At 48.7% G+C, this 26,218-nt stretch overlaps 1 protein-coding gene and 1 long non-coding RNA gene across 2 annotated transcripts in view; both read right to left on the reverse strand.

Annotated features, from left to right (window-relative positions):
- LOC112530732 (intron Large complex component GCFC2-like) overlaps positions 1 to 26,218 on the reverse strand; it is a gene marked incomplete at both ends in the record, with an annotated part of 218,229 nt that overhangs the window by 46,066 nt on the left and 145,945 nt on the right. The window contains one exon of the mRNA XM_040656105.1: positions 7,688 to 7,809. Within this exon, the coding sequence (XP_040512039.1) occupies positions 7,688 to 7,809 (122 nt within the window). The remainder of the gene's footprint in view (positions 1 to 7,687; positions 7,810 to 26,218) is intronic.
- LOC121108430 lies at positions 3,723 to 7,031 on the reverse strand. Its single transcript, XR_005842937.1, has 3 exons — positions 6,885 to 7,031; positions 6,494 to 6,560; positions 3,723 to 3,929 (listed from the first exon to the last, which is right to left on the reverse strand). It is a non-coding gene; the product is annotated as an uncharacterized LOC121108430 (long non-coding RNA).

Consider the following 26,218-nt stretch of genomic DNA (forward strand, 5'->3'; position numbering starts at 1 on the left):
TGAAGAAATTCCTGTAAACAAGGCAGGAGTTTAATGTTTTAGTGGGAACGTAGGCGATAATTTAGTTAACTTTCTGACTGATACCGGGATTATATCAGGATGGTGAGCAGTCACCTGGGGTTTCTGCAGGGCTCCATTTCAGAGCCAGATGGAGGACTGCATCAGGGGAGGGTCAGGGTGGAAAAGCTTCTGCACCAGAGGTTGATTGTGCACGGAACAGGTTGCCCAGGCCCAAACATGCCAGAGTTCAAGGAGCCTTTGGACACCACTCTCAGACATAGTGTGGCTGGTTTTATGTGGAGGCAGGGGTTGGTTTTATGTGGAGGCAGGGGTTGAACTCCTATGATCCTTGTGAGTCTCTTCCAAGTGGCCATTCTACAATGGCCTGGAAGGCTGTTAAACAGCTTTTCGTTGTGGTAGTTATCAAGGTGATACAAGCATGTAAAATCTGGTACCTTAATGCTTTCCTGTAGCGAAAGAACATTTATAACCAAAGTACCTGCCTTCCTCAGTAGGTAACTTAGGAGACGTGCAAGGAGTAACGGCCTGCAGATGCCTCTGTATTACACTGTGCAGACAGAACAGCCAGCGCTATGGAAACTTAATGCTACTGATGTGGGGGTGGAAGGAGCAGTTAGCAAGATCTGCATCTCAGAAGGTCTGGCAGACTGGTAAAAGAATGCTATCCAACTTAGCTTACAGGGAAAAGGAGGAACGGCTGCTGTCCTATTCTTCTTTCCTTAGTAAGTAACAGAGTTAGAAGCGTAGAAGAGAGTTAACAGCATATCAACTTAAGGACGGTGTAATAAATCAGTGTTATTTAGGTATATGAACAAACGTAACAGCCACACAGCCCCCAAATCCCTTTTCTCCCACTGGTGTCCAGCAGTCCCTTAGTTTGCTGACAGATCGGGCTGCTCTCTTCTCTTAAAGCAGCACTTGTCTCACTGCTTTGCTTCACAGTCAGAATTCTGACCTTCTGACCTTTTAATACCTTTTTTCTTTTTTAAAAAAAATCTTTCCCTCTAGCTGCAGGTCAGAATGAAACCTCAACCATGGTCAAAACGGTGGGAGAGGCCGAAATACAACATAAAAGGAATAAAATTTGAGCTACCCGAGAAAAAAAATGAAGGAAGCACAGAAGTGGAAGCAGCCCTGGCTGGAATTCAATATGCTGCGAGAGTACAATACTTCAAAATAGAGGAAAAAATATGGAGGGAAGCGAATGAAGAGCTGAACAAGTAACAGCTTTGAGTTCAGTGTAAGAATTGTCTGTTTTCAAGTTTCATATGCAAATAAAAGACAGTGAAATTTCAGCAGTTCTTGTCTGAATGTTAAACTGTCCGGTCCTGAAAACAAACATTCCCTTTTATGACCAGTGTTACAGTGTGTTCAGCCCTGCTTCTGCCTTCCCTTCTAAATCACAGCTAACAGAAGGGGTTTGCAGTTATTGTGTTGTCACTTCCAAATAACTGTTTCTTCTGCCTTTGCCAAGTAGACAGGGGCCAATTGTGAAAATGCTTCATTCAAGATGTTCAGAAGGGGGCTATGGCAGGGAAGCAGATGTACAGAAGCCCAGCTGGACAATCTGAGAGTAAGTGCTGCTTAGCTGTCCTGTAAAGGCACTTTTGAAATGACATCTGATAAAGCACCAATAGTAACCTGACAACAAAGCAGTAATACCAACGTTTTGAAACCAGCTTGCAAGAATGAAGCCAGATTAGCTGTTACTCCAGTCAGATTGTGTGAATGGCTGCAAGGTTCACCACAAAGTGGCACGGTAGGTTCTCAAAGATACTCAACTGGGATGGGGCTTCTGAGCTCCAGTAAAAATCGCCTTCCCCTGCTTACCAGTCATGACAAGTGACGTCTGCAGCCACTGGAAGAAGCCTCTACAGAGGTAAAGCGGGATAGAACCTATTCCAATTTCACAGCAGCACAAGACTAATTTCTTTGGGAGCAACTTTCAACATGAATAAGGAAGCAGAGGAGACAAAAGCAAGCACGGAGATCACATGCTTCAGCCGATTACCCATCAGTTGTATTTTCTTTGCACTCAGGAAAGTACAAGTGCACAATTACTTACAACAGAACTCCTAAATCCTGCAGATAATGAAGCGCCAGCAGTGCCACAGTTTTTTTCCATACTTCACATAACATTCCTGTCGTGTTCAAGACTTGAAAGCGTTAAAAGTCTCATTAACACAAAAATGTCTTTACTTTTCAAAAGAATGGTTTTGCTTTTATTTTAAAAGTCATTGTTGTCTATAACACTGATGAATGCTATTTACAATTAAAACAGTTTACAAAAATACATATTCTGTAATAAAAAACAACAGAAAAACCATAGGGAATAAAAGCCCCCAAGAGTTAAATGGAAGACCCATACATAACATTTTAGAGAAGCAGGCAATAGCAAACTTAGCAGAATTTGTGACACACTGCTGTTTCTACGAGAAAACATCCTTTTTATTCTGCAGCAGTAATATTTACTGCACATATACGAAGTTACACAACATTAGAAATCCAACATGGGTACGGTGAAATGAGGTTTAATGGGTCTTACAGGGAAGCAGAAGTGAAATGTCCTTAGAGAGCCAATTACTAGAAGGTAACTGGAGTTGTTGTTCTGCTCGTCTGATAAATGAGGGCGGGTGACAACTCCAAGTCTGTGCACAAAGTCCAGTCTGTATCTCAAGTACAAAGCTCCACTACAAATCATACTCTGGAGAAGAGTAAGCGTAGTTAAGACGTTCTCCTGTGCAACTTCTTACCTTCCTGAACACCCGTTTACCATCAGTAGATGTTCACAGATCAGACTTCTCACTGCACACAGAATTCCTGCTTCTGTGTTGGGATCAAAAAGCTATGAAGAACTCACTGTGAGTTTGGTAGAGTTATCTCATTAAGTGGACAATAAGTTAGAGTTCAGTGACTCCCGAGTCAGAGTGATTTGGTGTGGTACTGAAAACAGCTTGTGAAGTTGTCTGCTCACCAGCAGTGGTAACGTTACAGGCACTCACTGCAGTCATCCTTCCCAAAAGAACAAAGCAATGAGGCTTCGTCATATATTTCAGAACACCTGCACTTCACACTGACAATTGTGATTTTGTCTAGGAGTAGATGGCATCAGAAGACATTTGGAAAAAAAAAAAAAAAAATATTTCACAGTAAAACAACTGCAGGCAGTCCACTCATTAAACGTTACCACTTTTTTAGAGTGAGCATCAGGCTTGTTTCAGTAAAAGAACCGCTGCTTCAAAGAAATCCTTATTTCCTGATCACAGATTTAAGATGTTCCTGTTTGCACTCTTCAGTGAGCTCTTCAGCAATACGCAGAGCCTTGACTTTCACCAACAGGAGAACAACTTCTTCAGTTTCATCACTATTACAAAAACAAGTTGACATAGCAACACATTCACACCTGACTTCAAAATCAATAAAGCTAAAACGTGCCTTGAGCTACACTGACCACTAACTGCACCCAACGTCTAGAGCCTCAAACTAGCCTGAACTAGTACTGCAAAAGCGATCCATTTTACATTATGGATTGCATCTTTAGTTGTACGTAGATGTTGGAAGTACATCACTGAAAGTGTTAAATGCATGAGGCTTGAGGAATTTAAGAATCATAGAATCATTAAGGTTGGAAAAAAACACAAAGATCATCTAGTCCAACTGTCAACCCATCACCACCATGCCCATTGAGCCACGTCCCTAAAAGAAATACTAACATAAAGAATATGAGCAAGTGCTGCATCCCAAAGAACATGTTGTTTGTTACCTGTGGTTACTCCTGTGAAGCAGACGTGCTCACTGAAGCAAATGCTGGCAGAAGTTCACTGACTCGGGGAGAGTTGACCCACTTCCATGATTTTGGAACCACCTTTCTGGGAAGCATGCAACCACCTGTTCACCCAGAGAGTATTCTGAAAGAAAAGAAAAAAGAAAAAAAAAAGGCTTTCAATAACACTAAGTCACACCACTTCTGGCAGACTTCTTCTTTTGGCTAGTTCAGTTATTATTGGCAGTGTTCATTCTTCAAAAAACAAAACCATCATTTTAAGCAGTTATTCCTAAAGCCTAGGAACCAATGCTTGCTTTGAAATTCTTTTATACACCAAGGTCATCAAAAAAGAAACAAACAACTTTAAATTTTAAATAATTACACTTCAGACTACATCTGTCCCCATGGAAATAAGACGTTTCACCTCTTTACGCTTCTCTATGTTTTCTGGCCCTGGTGGTGTGTTGAAGAGGTTCAGAAGAAGGCAACGATTCAGCAGCTTGCTCAGTCCCACACCACGGACTGTGTCTTCCTGTACAGTCCCATCCCAAAGGAGAACCTTGGAGAGCAGCTGCAGTAATGAAGGAAAAGAACATGCACATTTGATTGCTGAGGGTGCATTAGAACCTCCTTTTTAAACTTAAAAGATACCATGTCCATCCAATCTCAGTACTCAAAAAACAGGATTTATTCTCTCCAAGCTGACTGCCAATTAGTCACTAAAAAACTACAGATCATAAATAATATTTTGAAGTAGATTAATTCTACATGTGCCTATGAGCTGTACCCTCATACATACACACAACAACTCCCAAGGAAAGAAAGAGCATGACACCCTTCCAATTGGTTAACAATTTGCTAACTCCCAAGAAGAGAAAACAGCCGTGCTTTATTTTTTCAGAGAAAAGCCAGTGGTCAAATCTGAAGGTGTACACATGTACAAAGACACCAGAGGTGTGCACGTGTACAAAGACACCAAGCTCAGCAAGAAACAGGGATCAACAGCAATTGAGATCCAATTCTAAGTGAACATTGGAGAGAATCTGTGACAGAATGAAAGAACAACCACTACTGCATATGCTACATAAGATTAAACGCCACCAGCCTCACAACACAGGTAAGGTTGATAGCCTTGGTCCATAGCAGCAAAAAGATTCTTTTGTACTTGACCTCAGTATTATTCGTTAGCAAGAGTTGTCTTCAGTTACCTGTTATCACTGTAGAAATGACTATTTAAAAAGACTTAAGCCCAGCGTAAGAACATGGCTGGTCTCCCCCTCAACACAGAATGGTTAATGTCAAGGTAACTGTTAACCTCAAGGTAGTTCACCCACACAGACACAGTACGTGATCTTAGCAGTCACCAGTCAGAAAGCAGTCGCAAAGCCCACGACTACTGCATACTTCTCTGGAGTGTTTGGCAGGACACTTCCTTTTGACTCCATGAGCTGCTAGGAAAGTTAGACTGTATGATGGCACAAACATCAAAACCTCATCAACTGTACTTCCTCATTAAAATAGTTCCTGTCCTCTTCTCGCCCAGCCCTTTGTGAGTACTCTCCCATACAATTTCTGGGCATGGTTTAGAGGACATTCCCGATAGGCAGCCTGCAGATGATCACCTGCTTTGAAAGACAGCACCAATAGGGGCTGCACAATGGCAGTCTCAAACACAGATAAGTCACACTAATAAGCTGCTGAACAGATCCAAAGAGTTTAATACATGACCCGCAGTACTACTTACTCTAGGGTAAACGAATTCATGACTTCACTCCAGAAAAAAGAGTGGCAAACTATCAGAAGATATCCAACACAAGCACATTTTCAACCGTTCTGCACATCACCACTTCTAAAGAGAACCCTGACAGTGAGGATGGAAAACAAACTGAAAGGAGAAAACTTCAATCTGCAGTGGAAGACCACTGGTCTCGCTTTTAGAAACATGTATTTGACAGGACATTTAAGTCAGGCAATACACAGTCTCAGAAGGTGATACCAGAATCTTATGTCTGTTTCGTGTCTGCCAGGTATCAGCACTAAGCTCCCTCTTGTCTTCTCTGCATCTGTCCATGACAAACCCTTACACAACAGCTTGCCCCAGGAGTGAATATGGCAAGTCCTCAACATTCCCAAATTCCCTGATTTCTCTACAGGAATGTGCAACATGGCAGCAGGAAGCCTATGCAGGACTATCACCATGGCCTTGTTAGCACACACAGCAGGGGAACTGGGACGTTAATGTGTTTTCCTGCATCTAAACCTCATCTTTAGTACGAATCCAAACACACTCATAGGGGAAACGAATCTAAGAGGGAATTGAATCACAGGCATTCAGACATTCCTAACTCAGCACTTTAGACTGAATAAAGCTATACTAATACGCTTACACGCACATGCAGGGATTCTACTCTACGAGAGCAACATGGGCACTGTATGCACATACTGAGGAAACAGACCTATCCACAGAGTGCCAATGACTGATCTCATGGAAGGTTAGCAGGAACAGATGATGAAATTAAAGTCTCTTGACTACGTATCAGAGGTGGGTGAGCATAAATAGCTCACTGACGAAAACAGCTAACCTTCCTATTAAAATACATTAAACTCTCAGGAATCAGATTTGACTGAAGATACATTTCCTCAAAGACTACAATCTCCTTTTAACTAAAATGATTTTCACAGACAAGATCAGTGTCTTTTCTTTACCTCAACAGCTGACCAAAACCATCTGCCTTGCAATTTTGAACATGGAGAAGATTTGTCTTCCACAGTGCTGGTCAGAAAAAGAGGAAGAGGAAATAAGGATTTTGTTTGACCTGAAAGTAAGACAAGCAGACAATTCATCTCTTAAACACCGATGAATTACAACTATGGGATTCTTTCAGCAGTGACAACCAGAACAAAGGTCTAAGGAAACAGCTGTTAACTGAAACTCCTTGCAATACCCAATGGAATTAGCAGTTGGAAACACTCGAGTATGTGTTTAATGGATTCTCAGCAGAACAGCACTGCTTGTAACCAGACAAACATGCTGCATCAGGCTTAGCAACACTCTTCTCCCAGCTGTGTCTTAACCCCACACCTACCAGACTCTTACCAGTTATCCTCTCTCTAATAGCGTCCAGTAATAAGCACCAGCAATATCAACTATTTCAGGAAAGAAAGGAGGAGTCAGCAGTAGAAGGGGGAACAGACCACCACAAATAACACAAGCCCTCAGATACTCTGAGTTACGATCACAAAACCAGACTCTGGGCTGTGCCCCATAAACTAAGATCTTTCCATTTATGAAAGCTTTTAGTTACAGGAGCAAAAAAGCACCAAGTTGACTGCGTAGTTACTCTTGTCAGAACGAGTTAAAAAACATTAATGTTTGATAACTATTCCTACAGTGAAACAGTAGAAGGCACATTTGTTCATGTGGAAAAGCAAAATGCTAATTCAGTTGAATGCAGGAGCCACTGTATATAATAGACACTAAGATCACGACTGCATTAAAGACCTGTGAGCAAGTCTCAGCTTTAACCATCTTTCTTTCTTTCTTTCTTTCTTTTTTTTAAACAAAATCCTCTTGGAAAACAAGATTAATGTATTTTCCAGCTATGAGGTTCTATTAAAAAAAAACACAACAAAGCACCAAAGCTACTGTACAAACAGAATCTTATCTAAAGCTTCTTCCTGAAGTCAAGTGTGGCGACTGCATAAACGTTTGTTATTATTTCTTTTCATACTAAGGGCCTAAACATCAACTTAGTTTCACCTACTTTATGCTGGATAAACTCCCAGGTTTGCATGAGAATAAAACCAGAACTGGGCTAAGTGTACGTTACAGTGAATATTTACAGTGAATGCATACACTGCATCAAGAACTTCCTTCCCCATTACCACAACAGCCTTTACCTGTTTTGCCTGACTGCATTCCCTTCTGGACAGGACTTGTTTTTTAAACACGTTATCGCAAAGCTGTGTAAGGTTCTCAGTCTGTGAAGTCGATAAAGGATCCCACACATTCTTGGCAAATGCTGAAAAACAGGAATTATTTCATTCATGATATCCAAGTGGCTATCTGCTCTAGTTTCAAGGAAGCAAACATTCAAAAAGCTAAACCTTTCACTTGCAGTAACCTTACACAAGTAATTGTAACTATCAACATAATTTTACATTACCACTTATTTAAGGTTTCATTACCCAGCTGCAGTGAACGTCCTCAAGACAACCTTAATATACCTGTAATTTTTGGCAGGATAGTTCTTTCAGTCACTCTAGGCAAAACTTCTTCATCAGGATCATCATCTCTTTTTGATTCAGACGGCTTTTTGGCATCGCTGAATTCTTCTACAGCTCTGAACCAGGGCATCTCTTTCAGGTCTGTAGAATTCTGCTGAAAGATCATTCCCGTTAGTTGTTCAGCTGTCAGGATTGAGAGAAAAACTCCATGCAGAAATATATCCAATGATACCAAAAGATTCTCATTTAACAGTTTTACATGGATTCTAATCACGGAATGGACCAAAGCAGCAAGGTAAAACTGAATGTAAAGCTAGATTTCAGAGGGTAGGGTTGTCAAAATGTCAGCAAACAACTCCACGTTAATAAAGATGCAAGTGATTCATATGCAAGCAACCTGACAAGAGGAAAAGATGTCCTCCTTCTAGTTAACAACACTTATCTCAAGCTCTGGAATGCCTCTATAACCCACGGCAAAGCTCCTGTACAGAAGTCTTCCCTGCAAGCAGCATGCCCCGATCCTGCACTCTGGCCAAGCCTTTTTCAGGAAAAAAAAAAGATACAGAAGACCACAAAAAGACTTCTGCGGTTTTGAACAACTGCACAGATTTAAATACCCATTACATTTCATATTTTGTATGTCTCTTAAAAGCTCAGACAGGAAAATCCTCCTTCTGTTATTCAGCAAATACGCACCGTGCCTCTCCCAGCTCCTCGTGACCTGCTCACTAAGGCAGTTCAAATCTCAATTTGAAATACATTCCAACTTTGGACAAAAAACTGATTAAACTAAAGAAGCCTACAATCTTACCTATTCTTCCTAAGGCATCGGTCAGAATTGTTTAAATGCATTAATTCTATGCTGTAGAACATAAACGATATACCATTCAAAAGGAGTATTTCTTCACTCTCCCTTGAAAATCCTTCTCAATATGGGAGGAATTTTGCTCTCATATCCTGACCAACCTTTGCTCTTCTGGAATTCAGTCACCTCTGTCAGAGCCAGTTCTTCATCACTCGGCATGCCTTCGTGGTGACCAGCTGTTTGTGAACGCTCTCTCAGCTGCCGCCTGCAAGTCCTGCATTCTGTAATGAACTCAGGTGAGTTATTCACCATGTACATACGTAAAAGAAAGCTCAGTGATATACTAAGAACACCCGGTGAGAGCAATAGCCTAAGGAAACACAGTGAGGAAGCAGAAGTAAGTATGCAACCCTAGAGACACAGACTGTAACAGTAAGGTACTTTGTGAGCTGCCAAAGGACATTAAAAGCATCTCTAACGACCTTCACTTCACCACATTCATACTAGGAACTCCCCCCACCTGAAACACCAAACATCTAACATGGTACTCCATACTATCCCTGCCAGAGGTAGTCTGTAAGAAACTACTGCGCTCTCAACAGTCCATCATCTCAGTTCTATGTAGCTTATGCAACAACTTGCATGGAAACTGTGACTGCATCCAAGTCTCACTGGGGCTAAAAAACGTTAGTGCTGGCACCACATACCATAAGAGCATGCAAAAATCAACAAGAAAATTATATTTATACCTATCATTTGCATAGCATACCTCTTGTATGTAATTATTGACATTACTTAACGTTAAAGGTTAACAGTTTGCTTCAAGGAAAGTTTTATTACGTCATTTTTCAACCAGTTAAACTCTTAAGTCCTTACCTGTGCCTAAACAGTGATGAGTCAAGGCACCAATGCAACTGGAACGGTTTCAGAGCTCCCAGTAACTTAAGGTCAGCAGCAGACCCCGACGTTCAAAATGTAGCACCTGGCCTACGCTGATAACAGAGGGTAGGTTAGATGTTCTGATGTACCCACTGCCACCCCACCAGCAACAATACCACCTGCCTATTTTCGTCATCTATGCAATAATCACAACAATGTATTCCTATATATAATCACAATATCATTTATTCCAACAGCAGGGAAAAATCTACTTTCAGTTTCGTGAACAGCCTCACTTCAACTTATGTTAAATTAATAGTACCTATTAACATTCAGATTCCAATCAGCAGGAAGAAAACCCTCCATTAACAAACAGATGGTTTCCGTGTACCTTGAGTTTTGGAAAGGAAAGGCATTTTTGCACGTGTGTGTATCATCTCGCTTAGTAACTGCAAGGATTTACCTTCATCCCTGTGTAAGTAACAGGAAGCAGATACACACTTACTACAGTTAGATGTAATTATACGTACCTTCGATGCTCACACATTATCAGAAGCTTCATCTTTTCATCACTCTCCAGTCCATCATTACTTGGTTTGCCATTCCCAGCTACCAGAAGTCAGGAACAAGACAAAGAGGTGAATGCAGAACACTGATTCTGCTTCTGCTCTTCATTTGGAAACTAACCAAAGTAAGTAAAACCTCCTGATGAAAAATTCAGTGTCCAGTGTAAAGCACAGTCAATATTATCAGTGAACTGTAGGACAGCTGTGGCTGCTCCCTCGTGCAGGGGGACTGCCAGGTCACAGCCTGAACCGGGAGGTGAGCACCTGAGTGAGCACAGGGAGGGACCCCAGATCCACCCTTCCTCTCTGCCCTTCGTGGTGACGCTTCCAGCTGTGCTTCCCAGAGTGCACACACACTCAGAGTCTGCATGCTTTGCACCCACCCCACCTGCACACCAGTTAGAACCAGAAAGGGCTACATCCCCGAGCTCACTCTTCTCAAGCTGCTGCCAGTTATCAGTCAATCCTTCTTTGTCCTCCTGTTCTACAGTGCCTGCGTCCCAAACAACCTAATATCTACTGGAAAACTGACTCAGTTTCTCCTTTCAAGTACTGATAGACAGCCACTGAGATCAGTAATTCAAAACTGACCGAGCATTTGGTCATGCTATATTCACTATTCTACCACGGAGAAGTGATACTACGCGTCCTACTTGGGTAAGGATTTCAACTAGGACATCTAGTACAGTATGCCCACTGACAACAGGGAGGGAGAAAACATTACACATGAATATAAAATGTAATCCAAGAATTAACTGCGTGTTTCTACTTAAAGAATGAGATTTCAGTAAGAAAGTAACTGGTAACTTCATACTAACTTGTCAGGTGCTGCATATAAGTAGATTCCGTTTCCAGCTCATCTTGCCTTCGCTTCAGTACCGACACGGCTCGCTGCTGAATAAGTGCATGTACAGCAGATTCTAGCTTAGTTATGTATTAAACAAACACAAACAAAGTGTTTATGTCCTTAAAACAAAGCACAAAATCCTTGCTAATAATAGCACCTGCATTGGAGCAAAGAACTGCAAGACTTACCCATACCAACATTTACAGAAGCACTGTGTGTGGACAAGATTCATGCTTTGGAAAACACCAAATGTCACTGACGTAGTGGTAGTTCTGAAGGTACCCCCACTGACATTTACCCATATTCCTCTACATTGCACGCTCCTAAAGAGCATAATATGGCAAGTGTAGCGACGTTACACTGAACTAGATTCTACCCAAGTTGATGTGGGTAAGAATACAGCACACATCAGTGCGTCCCACTTAATTTGTACCAACTTAATATCACCAAGCTATTACTACCAGACGTGTTCTCCCTCCCCTTCTTGTTACTTTCCAAATAGGTCTCCCACTCTCGATAGTCTTTCACATTTGATTGTACTTGAACTCCCCGCATCATTTCATCCATTTCTTTCAGGTGATCAAGGCCAAAAAAAAAAAAAAGCATACAATTCCGCAGAAATATTTAGTCCACTTCAGTGGAAATTCTTTGAACACAAGCAGGCCAGCAGCAGTCTGTACAAAAGAGTATACATACACAGAGGTTCACACAAGTGAACGGCAGATGTTTGTGTTTCAGCTGCACGATGGTACGTGTTTCCGCGGTCTCTGGCGCCCCCGCGTGGCGGATCGGCGGAACGGCGGCCGCGTACGTTCGGTGCCGCAGGCAGCGGGACGCGCGCCGAAGCGCTGCGCGGACGTCGCCGTCGCTCTGCGCGGCGCATCCGCCGATCTCCGTCACGCTCAGTCCTCCGAGCGGCAGTGCGCGTGCGCCGCGGGGCTGTGTGCGCGGTGCTGCATGCGCAGCGCGGTGCCGAGCCCGGCGGGTCCTGGGATGCTGCGGTGCCGGGGCCGCTTCACGCCCGTACCGCGACCGCCCATCTCCGAGCCGCTCGGGTTCCGCTGCTGCTGAGAGCGCTTTGAAACGGCCGGGGGACGGCGCGGGGCTGCGGGGGGAAGGGGACGTCTGTTGGTCCGCCGCGGCAGAGAGCAATTTGGATGGCGCCGGGCGCTCAGGGGCAGCTGTGAGCCGAACCGGTCCGCTCCCGTGATGGGCTCGGGCATCAAACATCTAGTGGAAATAGATGAGGGGCAGCCTGGTTTAGAAGGAGGAGATCGCTGAGCCGGCGGTCCGAGAACCGGCAGGAGCGCTTAGGAGCAACAGTTGCCGATTTGGAGTTGTCGGGCGCATGCTCGCCGGGACCTGGAGGACTAATCACAATAGAGAGCGGCGGATGAGCTGCACAGAGCGGTTACGAAGCCACTTCCGCATTCCTACGCGCACGCGTTGTGCCGCCTGCAGGACTGAGCAGCGGACAGCGGCAGTTCCGCGCATTGGCCACGAGGTGGCGGCAGAGACCGCGGAAAGAACCTCGACGGGATCGAGGGCGTGCTAAGAGCTTTACAAAAAGAAAATTAATAATAATAATAAAAAACAAAAGATAAAAAAATTGCTTTTTGCCAGCATCTGTTGCACTGTTCTGAAATATTCACATGCCACAATTTAACTGCCCAGTACATTTAACGACAACAAAATTAAAGCACGTTGGCAGAAGGCAGAGCGCCATATTGGTGTTCACTCAGCCTCTGTCTTCTTCGTGCTTTAATGTATTTCACAGCTACCTAATGTAAATCACAGCTACCTCTGGAAGACAGCCCGAGAGCTGTGCAGGTCCATCAGGCTCAGCTGCAGCTTTTCATCTGCCCTTCTCTGGCCCTCCTGCAGCTGGAGAGAGAGCACAGGAGGGCACGTGGGATGCAGAGCCTCCCCAGTCAGCCGCAGCAGTCGCTCCTGCCAGCACTCCCTTTCCCCCACGTCTTTCCCATTGGACAGTCTGGAGCCCTGTGTGGCAGAGGAGGAGAGAGCTGCAGGCAGAAGGAAAACGGGCTGCTGGGATTCCTCCATCCCACTGCCAGGTGTCTGCTCTGGCATTCTGGGGGTGGGAAGGGAGTTGTGGGAGCACCCGTGGGGCTCCGGGCAGGAGGGAAGGAAGCAAAGATGCAGCTGCAGGCAGCGGGCTCTGGGCTGGAGCAGTGCAGCCAGGCACAAACAGTGACAACGTACACACACAGATAAACACCCAGTACAGAATCTGGCACTCTACGGTCCTCCCAGAGCTTGTTACTGCTTTTTAGGCTGCTCTACAGGTATTCTGTCCTATCCCCTTCATTCCCCTGTGTCTTGCCCCCTTCCTTCACCCCGTGCCTTCCCCATTCCTTTTCCAGGCTTTCCCTTTCCTTTCCCCGCTTCCTTCCCCACGCCTTCCCCCTGCAACAGCCCCATGTTCTGCTGCTGTTCTCAGCTGACAATCCTTACACCACACTGTTCAAACACATCGGATCAGACTGCATACTGGCACTGATTTTAAAAAAACACCAACAACAAATACATACAGTATTATGCGTGGATAACAAACTCCTACCTGCTTGAAGACCAATAGCAGCTCCTCATCCTGCAGTAACTCCTGCACACGGCCAGGTCTCCCGTGCAGGGATTTGGCATCCGCAGTGGCTTCGCAACATTGGATTTGAGTCTTTGACTTCCACCTCAATCTGCTCGACAGCTCCCCCCCTCAATCTGCTCTTGTGCTCCAGAGAGAGATCCAAGGCATGAAGAGGTGCAGTGCAACACAACTGGATAACGCTCTTGAAGAATGGCAACACCTGAGCAACACAGAGGAAGGTAGAAGGAATAAAAGGGCAAAGCAAGGCAAAACCTTGGGGAAAGAAAGGGAAAGGTGAGAGGAAAATGTCACACAGCCTGCAAGGTGCCCTAAAGAGCCATAACAAAGCCTGGCAGCACTGCCGTGTTGTGCAATGAGAAAGATTTGTATATTTACACGGTCCTTACCTGTTCAGGAAACCACTCACCTAAGTTGGGTTCTGGGGAATTATGGGACATGCAGCTTTCCAATCCTGAGCAGCATATGGACAAGCAAGGAGAAGGACAAAAAGGATGGCAGAGCACCAGAAAACACAGACACTGCATGTCCATGCAGACTCCCAAACCCACAGCTTCCTGGGTTATTTCTGCTTTTGTAGCATTTACATGATGCAGATGAGGAAAACGCTCTGCTGTTTGAGTCTTCTTCTGCAAGAGCCACCTACAGGTAAATTGCAGCTAACCTGCAGACCGAACAGTACTGCCTGGCGTCGGTCAGGGGGAGCTCCTCCTGCCACAGCTGGATGGTGATGCTGACAGGGCTGCAGATGCTCTGCAGGGCCAGCTCGTAGCTGGGAGCCACGAATGGACACGGCGGGAGAGAGGAGAGAGCTGGCGGAGACCAGCCGAGGCATCCCTCACTCAAAAGCATCACAAAGCCACAGCCATAGCACGGAAGCTGGGCATGATCATCAGCAGCATTCCGGATGCTGGAGATTCTTTGCTACCATACACTACGGGAGCACAGCTCTCGCTGCAGGCATCCCACAGCCAGACAAAATGGGAACAAACCCGCAGCTCTGCTGCACGCACAGCCCACAGCCATAGCCTTGCAACATGAGCTGCCTTGCTGTTGCTTGCATCCATCCCAATCCCTGGGAATGAAGACTCAGAAGGCAGTCAAGGCGTTGATCCAGCACCAGCGTGCTTTTATTCCTTAAATGCCAGGAGGGCCTTTTGGTGAGAGGTCCGGTGTACACATGGGACTCATCCTTTCTTGTTCAGGAGAGAGGGGCTCAGAGCTCGTGCTGCTGCCCGGTGCCTGGGACTGGAGCTCTGATTCTACGTCCCCCTCCACCAGGCTCGGCTCCTCCTGGCTGACGCTGACCTGCTCCTGCATGGAGCTGCTGCTGTCGGGGCACTCGGGCTGTGCTTGGGCTGGGCTGCACTGCAGTGGTGCCCCGTCACAGTCCAGCTCGGTCAGCGTTGTTTCTGGCAGGCTCAGGTCAGCGTCTTCTGCACAGCTGGGAGAGATGAGGGCTTCCACCTGGATCAACACCTTCATTCCGTCGCTGATGTTGTATGGAAGGCTTTCATCCGAGCTGCAGCGATTCCTGCTTCCTAGCAGCTCTGCATTGATACCAGCACACAGTGAGCCATCGCTATACGCTCTGGCTCTTCTGCGTGGACGAGGGCTCAATTCACCTAGGAAGGAGTAGATACACAGGCAAACAGTTAGTGGCAAACTTGCACAAGCTGAATGATGAGAGTGGTTCTTGAGATTTGTTATGCAGTGGCAGCAGGACAAAGCCAATAGGACAATAGCAACAGGAGGAGCACTGCCTCGAAAGGAACTGTTGTGCTTTTGTTGTTTGTCTTTCTCTTTTGTGTGGACTCCAAGCATGAATTCCATGGCGCTGACAAGCAGGGTTTTGACAGCTGGATGTGCACCCTTACCTGCCAGGACCACCACCTCTGTTTCTGAGGGCTCCCTGGCATCGCGCTGCAGTTGGCGTTTGGCCACAGAAGATGGTTTTCTGGGCCTGAAGCAGGAACACCAACTGCACGCTGGGGATTCCTTCACCCTGCTGGGTGGACTTGGTCTGGAGGGAGAAAAGAGGGAGCGGTGTGAGTCGTGCATGGTGCAGGGTGAGGGAAGAGCTGCCCTGAGCTCTTGCCAACACTTGCTTGTTCCTAGCACTGCCTGGTTCCTGCTGAAACACAGCTTAGAAGCTCGCACTGATTCACACGGTTGAGGACGGTTCCATTCCTAGAGCTCAGCCCTGGAGTCTTGCTGGATACATTCCCCTCAGCCATGTCAACCCAGATGCAGAGCATGCGAGCAGAGGCTGCACAGCTGTCCAGGACAGCATCGAACGGAGGGCTTTGATTGAGCTGGAGGTGTAACTGCTTGCTGAGGAACCATGCAGCCAGAGAGGGAGTTCAAAAGCATCTCTGACTCTGACATTAGTAGAAGGCCCCCACTGGTGGCTAAACTGAGCCTGTCGGGCAACTGCGTGTTAGTTGAACCTCAGAGTCCAAAGGGAGGGGACATTCAGTACACCACCACACGCACCATTAGCGTCACGTAGCTTCTGCAAGTTTTGGCACTAGCAATCGTGGGGAAAAACCCAGAAAAGCCCAAACAACCAAGTCTGATAGGAAGCTGCTGGAAAAGAAAGTCCTCTCTACCTTTCAGATGGAAAGTCAATGATTGTGTGGAATTTCCCCCGCGCAGCTGCGGGGCCTTCTTCCACTTCCATGTCCTGGATGTGTGTCAGTGCGGCAGAGCTGCTGTGGCCTCCCCTCTGTGCCTGTGCCTCCTCCAGGGTGAGCAGCTTGGTGGCACGAGAAGACACCTGCACAGACTTGGGCCCTGATGGAGAACTGCGCCCTGGAAGGGAAGACCACAGCTAAGAGGGCGGATCAGAAAGCAGCGGCACAGCCATCACAGTTCTGGGGGAGGTGCCGCACATCGATAGCCCCTCGATAGCAAAAGCATAGCTCAACAATCCTGGAGAAGGCCTGCATTTGATCAAGGTGTCTCATCAAGACAAAGCTCATGCAGGAAGACGCTCACCTGCTCCATCTCCAATGCCTGACGTGGAGCTGGAGCAGAAGAGGACATCGGTGTGGTTAATCAGGAATTCCACCACATCCGATTGCCTCTGCAGTTCCACGCAGGCAGCTCTTCCGCTGGCGCAGGCAGCCTCGTTCTGCTGGGATCTGTAGAAAAGGCAGATTGGAGAAGTCATTGACCCGAGATCGTTTCCCCACGTTTGGGCATTTGGGCAGCCAAAGGCTGTCCAGTTGGGCTCTGGAGACTTCCGCAGTGGGCAAGCACTGATGCCACTGAAGACATTCTCCCGGCTGATCAAGGACACACCAGCCCCATCTGCCAAAACCAAGAGAGCACAAATTGTCCTCCTCTCCAAAGTGTGCCCGTGGGGAGAACAGATCTAAGCCTTGTGCTGAGACGGAAAAAGAAGTTTACCTGAAGAGGTTGGGAGCCCACACAATCGCTAAGTTCTTAGCAGGCATGTTTGTGATGGAGCAGCTCCCAGCGAGATAAGCCAAGTGTCTCATCAGGTACTCCAGTGTCCTGGAAAGCAAGAGCCAAACCTTCAGCACCACTGAGCACGCCATGCTCACATTCACCAAACAAACCTCACTTCATGCCACTGCTTATTCTTGCTTCTAGCAAGTAGATCAAGCTTTCCCAGGTTTGGTGCTGCAGCACCATGCCCCAGCACAGCACAGAGGCAGCCATCAGCTGCACCAGCCGTGCCCCCGTGCCAATGAACTGACCCAATCCATCAACCCCAAGGAGCCAGCAACCACTTCAACACACACACAGGCATCATGTTGCGAGCGTGAGACAAAGCCTGCCATCACATCATCGCCCTCTGAAATGCAGAAGGGCTGAGCTCACCAGACTGAGGGCAGCAGTTTTCTGACCTGTAGTGAGGCGCAGGCAGCTGCTGGAGGACCTCCTGCATTCTGACCAACTGCTCCTCATCTGTACCGGCACAAACAGCATCCTGGAAGAAAGCAGAGAGGGATTTAGACACAGAACAGTAGAGATACCTGCCGCAGGGTCGGCAAGTATCAAGACAGAACGCTGTTGCTCAGCACCGAGGCGGACTTTATGCCTTCCAACAGGCAGAAAAGCTGGGGAACACAGCGGCACGCAGCTGGTGCCATCAAGGCCAAGCAGTCCAAGCACTGGGCTGCTTTACAGCCTGACTAATTGTGCACCTCAGCTCCTTGCAGTGGGCATTCATCTCCCAGGAACTTGTGCTATTAATCCCATTCCCGTTCCAGAAATAGTTGGGGAATAGCAAAAGAACGGGAATTCTCGCAAGCTTTGTGAATACGGAAATGACCATCTCCAAAAATGAGCACCAAAAGTGGCATCAGTATGCTGCAGGATGTGGCAGAGACATGCGAGTCTACCTCATGGGGCTAACAGAAAATCAGAAAAAAAGACCATGAGGTGCGCAGGCGTGTGTGTATGTGACAGGCCATGCCAAGAGGCCCAGGGAAGAGGGACGTGAAGGCCATTGCCTTGTGCTTACCGAGAACTTGCCATGCAGCTGCTCGGGCAGCAGAGGGCTCGGCAGCTCCCTGAAGTACATCTTGCACAGGGAGCTCACGCTGTGAATGTCCCGGACGGTGAGCTCCGGAATCTGCTCCGACTCAAAGTCATGGCTGGAGAGAAGGACACAAAAACAGAGGGCTTGGAGAAAGAGGAAAACAACTCCAAAGCAAGACAACATACAGTCCAGAAGCACTCTTACCGCAGCTTCTGGATCTTGGACGCCACGCCGGACAGGCGGTAGATCCCCTGCACCACGCCGTGCTGCTCGAATGAACTCAGCGCAGCTCTGCAGGACCTGGGGGACTACAGAACAAGGGCCAGCGCTTAGCTGAGCTCCTGATTCAAGTCCTGCTTCAGCCGCTGCCCCTGTCACATCCCATCCACTAAGCCCAGCCGGGCTACTGCATGCTTCCTCCTCACAGGAGAAAGAAGGCTGTAGCAGACGTCTCTGACAGCCAGGAGACGGGGACAAAACTGAACACAGACGTGTTCTTGGCTTTCAAGAAATGCCAGGACCTGCCAAGCAGCCTGCAGAAATTAATTCTGGGGAAGCCAGAGACACTGCACTTTGCTTTCAGGCTAGCGTGGGATTGGCTTACACCTTTGGCTTTAAGCAAATACAAGTGTGCCGGCCTCCTATGAGCATTAGCCTCAGCTTCCCTTGCAGCCATCAACTCCCATTTCACGTTTCTCCACCGCTATCAACCTGCCCCTTGCTAGACACAATCTCCCTTTCTTTCATCTTGTCATGCCCAACAGAGGGAGGAAGCTCTCAGGAACGGGCTGTTCCTTACAATCACGGCCAGAGTGGAGAAGATGCTCTCCCAGGTCACAGCCAAACACCCCTTCCTTCTCGCTCTCCATCTCCCGCTGCTTCGGTTCCTTTGGGCGGGCCTTCACGAAGGAACGAAGGAAGCTGAGGAGCTTGCCACGCTTCTTTCGCACTGCACAACAAAAGGAAGAAACCAGTTCATTTCAGGTTGGGCTAAGTGCGACCAGGCTGAGCGGAAACACATGCTACAGAGCACGTCAAAGCGGCAAGAACATTGCCAACACTGCATTCTACAAGGATTCGAGCATTTGCCCAAGCCCTCATTCTCACTGCCTACAGAACAGCAGCCCTACGCCCCGTGGGATGCAGGAAGGATCATCAACACAGAGGAGAACGTGGGATGGATAAAGGAGGTATTCAACACAGAACACACCCAGAAGAAGACTCCATCTGACTTCCCCGCGCCATCACATGTAACATCCGTACCTGGCTTTGGCGCTGAGTTGATGAGGGCCTCGGGAAGTTTTCCACTAATGAGCTCCACGCACTCACCAGGGAAGAACCCAACCTGTAAGAAGAAAAGAAAGAGTGATGGAATACTGGATGCAGCGTTTCTCAGGCCTCGACTGTTGCACCAACAAAGAATAGCCTGCACAAAAGTAATCCGCGTCCAGCATTTGCAGACAGCAGACCTACAAAAGCAATACTTGGTTCCGCAGAAGATGGCTCTGTCCTCCGTGCCTGTACTAAGGACAGAGATGGTGAACTCCTGACTGCGTATTGAGCACGAGAGGTTCTTGCTTCTAAGTCACATGAGGATACAGTTTCCCACCCAAGCCCAGAGCCAAAGGGAAAGTCCTCTGACAGCGACACAGGGAAACTGTTGACGTCCAGAAGCCACCCTGTGCGGGCAGAGCAGCTCGAAGCTGATGTTCCTGACATGACTGCAATTGCGCCCAGGAGTCTGAAGCTCGTGCCTACCTGAAAGCCACGCTTGCCTCTCCACCAGGGGCTCTGCTCCTTTGCTGGCATAGCAGTAATGCACACCAGGTCTCCCACCTGCAAGACATTGCAACATCAATCCCAGCGTCAGCACAGCTGGGAGGAAAGCACAGCTGAAATGGCACCCTTCTTCTGCACTGCCAAAGAGTGCACAGCTTGAGAGCAATTGCACCGGGGCAGCTCTTCAGGCATTTCCCGTCGGAAAGCTGAACGTGGAGGTACAAGAGTCACTGCCTTACACACCAGACAGAATACAGTGCAAGCATGCCAAATGAAACCATCTTTTAGACATGGCTGAACTCCTCCCTGCATCCAACCCAGTGCAAGTCCTATCTGGACCTGCATCTTCTGGGCTTCACCTCACAAGGCATTCTGAAGGTGTCTGAGAATATTCCTGATGCATTCACACGTTATACTCTTCTGGCCATGACAACAAGGAACGCCTTCTTTATCTGCTTACCTCCAAGGAGAGCTCATCCGCTGCCTGGGCAACGTATCTCTTAATAACATGGCCAGCAGCAATAGCTGGAATATTAAGAGATAACTCCTCCTGGACCAGCAAGGGCTTCCCCTGGTTCTCAGGCTGAAACAGAAAGCACAGGCCATGGTGAGGAGCTGAGGACAAACAAGGAGGATTTCAGGGTGCCATCTCGATGCCACTAGCAAGGCAATGAAGCTTTTAAGGCAGCTCTTCAGGGACACCGAGAGAGCCGGAAGGATGCTCTCTCTCTTGAAAAGCAGGAGAGCACAACTGTGGCTCATTCTGCTGGCCCAAGTCAGGGAACAGAGACCAAGCAGAGCTTCACACTGTACCTCCGTCAACGCCCGGTCAGGCCCACGGCTGATCTCGCTGCTCGCAATGCCCATCACAGCAGGCGCGACAAGCTGCAACAGAAAAGAATCACATTTCCTGTGTTCACACAGCACTGGATTGAGAGACTTCTTCAGAACTACTCTCAGTTGCCCACTGGCGGAGGCAGCTGTTCTAGAAACAACCACTGTGCAGTCTATTCAAACGGGACAGCCGTTTGAATACGCAGCACTGGACCACGTCGCTGTCCCTCTGCTAGCAGATGGGGACTCTGGCACAAAGCAGCAGATGCATTTGCCCGCAGCACGCTGAGAGCACAGTAGCAGGCCAGGGAGAGGTGTCACTGCTGGGGCTGGAGCTGCTCCCCAGCCCCCGGCTCCCAGCAGCAGCCTCACCACCAGCGCCTGCCGCAGCCTTGCCCACGCACTTCCTCTGCCTGCATGCCCGCTGTGCTCCCTACAGCTGTCGGGCACACTCACACAGCCAAAGCATGCACGCTTGTGCCCCTGGCTCATGTTGTGCAGCTCTGCACAGAGTGGGGCCAGGGCACTTTGCCTAAGGGATTGCTTTCCTTCACACTAGCTGCTCCCAGCACTACAGGCAGCATCCTGCTGAGGGTTGAGCTGGAGAGGAAGTGGAAAAAACCCACACGTGACCAGAGCTGCATTTCAGCTGGACGAGGCTGTGTTACTACACACGGTGTGACTAAACACGGGCTGCTGAACCATGTGACAATACAAAACGTGGCACGTACCTGGCAAGAGATCAGAACAAGGGAGAAGAAGATCCTCGAAACCGCAGCCGTTCCTTGTCACTTTGCTCTGATCTTCCGCGAGCAAAAGCTGCACCAAGGGAGCAGGCGGAGGGTGGGCAGGGGAGGGAGAAAGAGCAGGTCAGTGAGCCTCCACAATTTAGCAAAGAAGGCGAGGGAAAAACCGTGGGACAAATGCCACCTTGATGGATGGCTTTGGAAGTGATGGCCTGGGGGAAAACGGTTTCTGACGGTCCAGGCTAAGCAATATGATCCTAGGAGCTCTGCCAGCCAGCACTTCTCAAGCCCTCGCTGCCTACCCGTCTATCCCACACCGTCTCAGCTTACCTACAAGGCGCTGCGCAAGACGGGATGAAGACAAAGGGACTCAATCAGTGCACAAGTGCAACAAGCCACGTACTCACGCCGAGCTCAAGCGCTCCAATGAAGGGAAGCAGCACGCGCTGCTCCTCCCCTCATTCTAGCCGCTTATGACATCACTAAGGGCCACCCGGCTGCTCCACCATGGACGGACAAGGTGGGGAGGCAAGACCACGTCACAAGACCACAGGATTCCAAAAGGGCACCCCAGCGTTCGAGAAATCAGTGCGTGCTTGGAATTCCATCCCAGCCAAATCCTGGAGAAGCTGGCATGGGGTTGTCGGGACCAAAGTGCAGGGCCCGGCGCTTGGTCATGTTGAGCCTCTTGCTGGGCCTATGGCAAATCCACACTAGGGTCCTTCTTTGCACCCAAGGGCGGCTTAGAGCAGCCATCTCTTGCACCTGGATGGAAATAAAGGAAGAGAAACACAGCACTACTACCAGACTGCTTTGCCAATTTCTTTCCCGAGCGCATTTTGGCCTTTTGGCTTCCATGACGACCTCATTTCCTCCTCCTTTTCTTTGGGGGGAAGCTGCCCCCAGTGCCTGAGCTTCACAAGACAGCATGAAACATGACACTAAGACAAACGCTTCCCTGGGTGCAGGGTGGCTGTGCTTTGCCAGGTATACTAGCGGGCTAGGAAGCGCCACGTGGCAGCCCCAGGCCAAGTCTAGATTCAGTCACTGTGGCCACAGCTGCTGCCTCACTGCCAGAACGTATCTGAGGGTACAGATGGACGCAGGCACTCCTGCTCCTTCTGCAAAGCCCTCCTCTGCACAGCCCGTTAGCTGCTGCTCACTGCTACGCCAACCGGGCTCCCCTTTACAGCAGCCCTGGGATAAACACGCCTGTACTCTTTCGTGCAGCAGCGAGCTCCAGGGATGAAGCAGCAGAGAGGAAACCAACAGAATCTACTGCTGCTGAATCCACCAGCTCCTTCTGCCCACCAAGAGTAATACCGTGGGACAGAACACAAGGGGGGAAAGCGCTTCCGCTCGCACACGGACAAAGGGAATCAAAACAGCTTCGTCAAGAAGAGCTCGTTGGGTAAACCCAGCCTCAGAGACACAAATGCATCTGGTTCCAGTAAATATTACGGCACATTGTTGATGAAACGCTGTTCTGCTGCTCGGAGAGCACGAAGCATGCTGTGTTGACAGGCACAGCAGCGCGATGCCCAAGCTGAGCACACAAACCTCCCCAGCACCCCTGGCCAATGCTGCCAGGGAAATGCACGACCTGCAGCCCCACACGGCTCGCTGCACGGACACTGGGGGGCTGTCTTAGTTTCAGGTGGGATCCATTTTTCTTCAGTGTCTGCTATGATGCTACAACAGTGTGAACACTCTCGTGTTTATAGTTTCTGAGAAGCAGACCTGGACAGAGCCAAGGCCGTTCTCAGCAAAGCTCTCAAGAAGGAGCTGACAGGAAACCAAATGAGGACAGCTGATGTCGACGGGCCAAAGGGATATTCCATACCATATGACATCAAGTGGAAGGGGTTATGGACGGGGTGGGAGCTCATCTCACTCTCTTCCTCTGCTTGGCCATTGCTTGGGAGGTGCTGAGCCACTGCTTCTACATCACTTCTTACATACTTTCATATGTATGTAAGTATGTGTGTGTGTGTGTGCGTGCATCCATTACTTCTATCCCTTTCTCTACCTTTGGAAAGAGATTTCTCTCAACATATGAGTTCCACCTTCTTTTTTTTTCCCCCATAATTCTCTCCCCCATCCCACCGGGAAGGGGGGAGTAAGCAAAGGACTCTGTGGTGCTCCACCACACGAGGGCTGCAAAGCAATGGCAGCAGACGTGCAGTGCACTGTCATAAGTGCACATGTACATAAGCAGATGCTCTCATCCACACGTGCAAATCTGAGGGCGAGGAATAAAAGGCTCGCTGGGCCATGGGCAAAGCAGGGAGCAGATGATAGGCAGGAAACAGGAAGGAGTTCAAGACCAGCTCTCCTGCACCAAAGACAGGGAGAGCTGAGTCAGCACCACGGGAGGACTTACGACACAGCTTGAGAGCTTACAGAGACCTGAGGTTGCCAAAGGAGGCCGCCAGGGTAACTCTCACCAGTCTTTTGCAGGGCTCTCACGGATGCTTGCGATGCTGACTTCCACTGCCTATGGCATTGGTAGAAAGCCCAGGTGGCAAATGCTCAATTGGTCTGGGTAACGCTTCTATGCTTCCACGGCTAGGACTGAAACAAAAGGAAAAAAAAAAGCATGCAGCCCTATGAAATTTGTCTCTCTACTGCTGCTGTCAGCGTGACATCTACGATGAGCATTACGCGTCCCTGCACCCGACTGAAGATTCATCCAAGTCTGTGGGCACTGTTACCAGCAGTTCCCAGAACATCTTGCACCACAAAATGCAGCATGCTCCTTTTTTTCACAGGCCCCTCGTTTCTCTCATCAGCCTCAGACTCACTCCACTTCAACTACACCCATCAGAACAGCCCTTCCGTTCTGCTGAGGTAGGAATCCACTGCTGGGATGTCCCCCACTCCCGTTCCCCGCTATGTCCAGCACCGGCGGGGAAAGGAAGAGACACTGCCATCACCTACCCAGACTTCTTGCAGGGCCTTCCAGACCCTCTCACATCACAGGGAGAAGCGGCACAGCTCTCGTGGCACAAAGCTCGGAGAAGGCTGCAGAAATCAAGGTTGCCACCAAGGTGCTGCTTTCAAACAACGTGACTTAGCGGGCACGAGACGGGAAAGACAAGGTTCCGGTTCAGAAGCCTCCAATCCCCGTGGATGTGGCTGTCTGCAAAGACCACAGCTGCCTGCTTTCCAGCAGGGGGACGCTCACCCAGCAAAGCACTCACCCAGCAGATGCCTCTCCTACAATCATAGCATCAGCAACGTTGGAAAAGACCTCCATGATCATCCAGTCCAAACACCCACCTACCACCACCATTTCCTTCCCACTAAGCCACGTCCCTCACTACAACATCCAGTGTCCCTTGAACACCTGCAGGGACAGGAACTCTATCACCTCCCTGGGCAGCCCGCTCCAGCGGCTGACCACCCACTGGGAGAAGTTGTACTTCCCATCCAACCTCAATCTCCCCTCATGCAACCTGAGGCCATTCCTTCTAATCCTAGCACTAGTTCCACGGGAGAAGAGGACCACCCCCACCTCAACACAACCTCTCGTCACGTAACTGGACAGAGGGAGAAGGTCTTCCCTGTGCCTCCTCTTCTCCACACTAAGGAATCCCACTTCCCCCAGCCGCTCCCCATCACACTTGTGCTCTACACCCCTCACAGCTTCACTGCGCTTCTCTGGACACACTGCAGGCTTTCAGGGTCCCCCTTCTAGTCAGGGGCCCAGAACTGAACACACTACTCAAGGAGAGGACTCACCAGTGCTGAGTGCAGTACAGTGGCGATGATCACTTCCCTGCTCCTGCTGCCTCCGGCCCTTTGCAGTGCACTTCCACTCTAAACCGTTCCTTCTGCGCTACTGCTCGGATCCTCCCGTAGGGCTGGAGCTCAAGAGGTCAACACAACAAAGAACACAACGTGCAACTGGAAGGCATGTCTCAAAGCCTGAAGAGTGAGAACGGGACCCTGCAGTTAGAGACTCTGAGAAGGGCCTCACAGGATGCCTGGGGAAGGGGACCTGCAAGTCAGACGCAAGGGAAGAGCAACAGCTCTCCCTCCTTTTTCTGGAAACAGCGAGATAGGAGTGGGAGTTCTAGGTTGTGTAATTGTTATCACCATCTGCTGAGTGTTCCGTACCGTGGATCTAATCATTTCAGGTCCAGCTGACTTTCCGAGAAACCTGAAAGCTTACTGACTCATGTACTAGCCTTATGAAGATGCCAGCTCAAAGACGTCGTCAGCATTGTGGACTACGTCGAAACCATGGCTTTTGTTCTAAAGATCAGAGTGAGTGTGGTGTGAGTGAGATGCGTTCCTTGCAGGGAATGAGGGTCAGCCTGTTTGCATAGTACTGTCTTCTGATTGCGGGGAAGCGTGTCAAGGAAGGTGGTCAGGCTTCTGTGAGACCTGTGAGATCCAAGTGTTCACATCTGAACAAGATCAGTAGGCGGTGTCCAGGGTTGCCTGTGGAAACTCTGAGGAAATGAGGAATCAAGAAGAATTTGGTCAACATCGTGGGAGGCTCCCAGGGGAAGGAAATTCCCAAAGAAGCCCCGTTGGGATGTGCACTGGCACACTGGTGGGATACTGCAGGGGAACCTGGAGGCACCCTGAGGAAGGAAACTCT

The sequence above is a fragment of the Gallus gallus genome, chromosome Z (assembly GCF_016699485.2).
Source record: "Gallus gallus isolate bGalGal1 chromosome Z, bGalGal1.mat.broiler.GRCg7b, whole genome shotgun sequence".
In the NCBI taxonomy this organism is placed as follows: domain Eukaryota; kingdom Metazoa; phylum Chordata; class Aves; order Galliformes; family Phasianidae; genus Gallus; species Gallus gallus.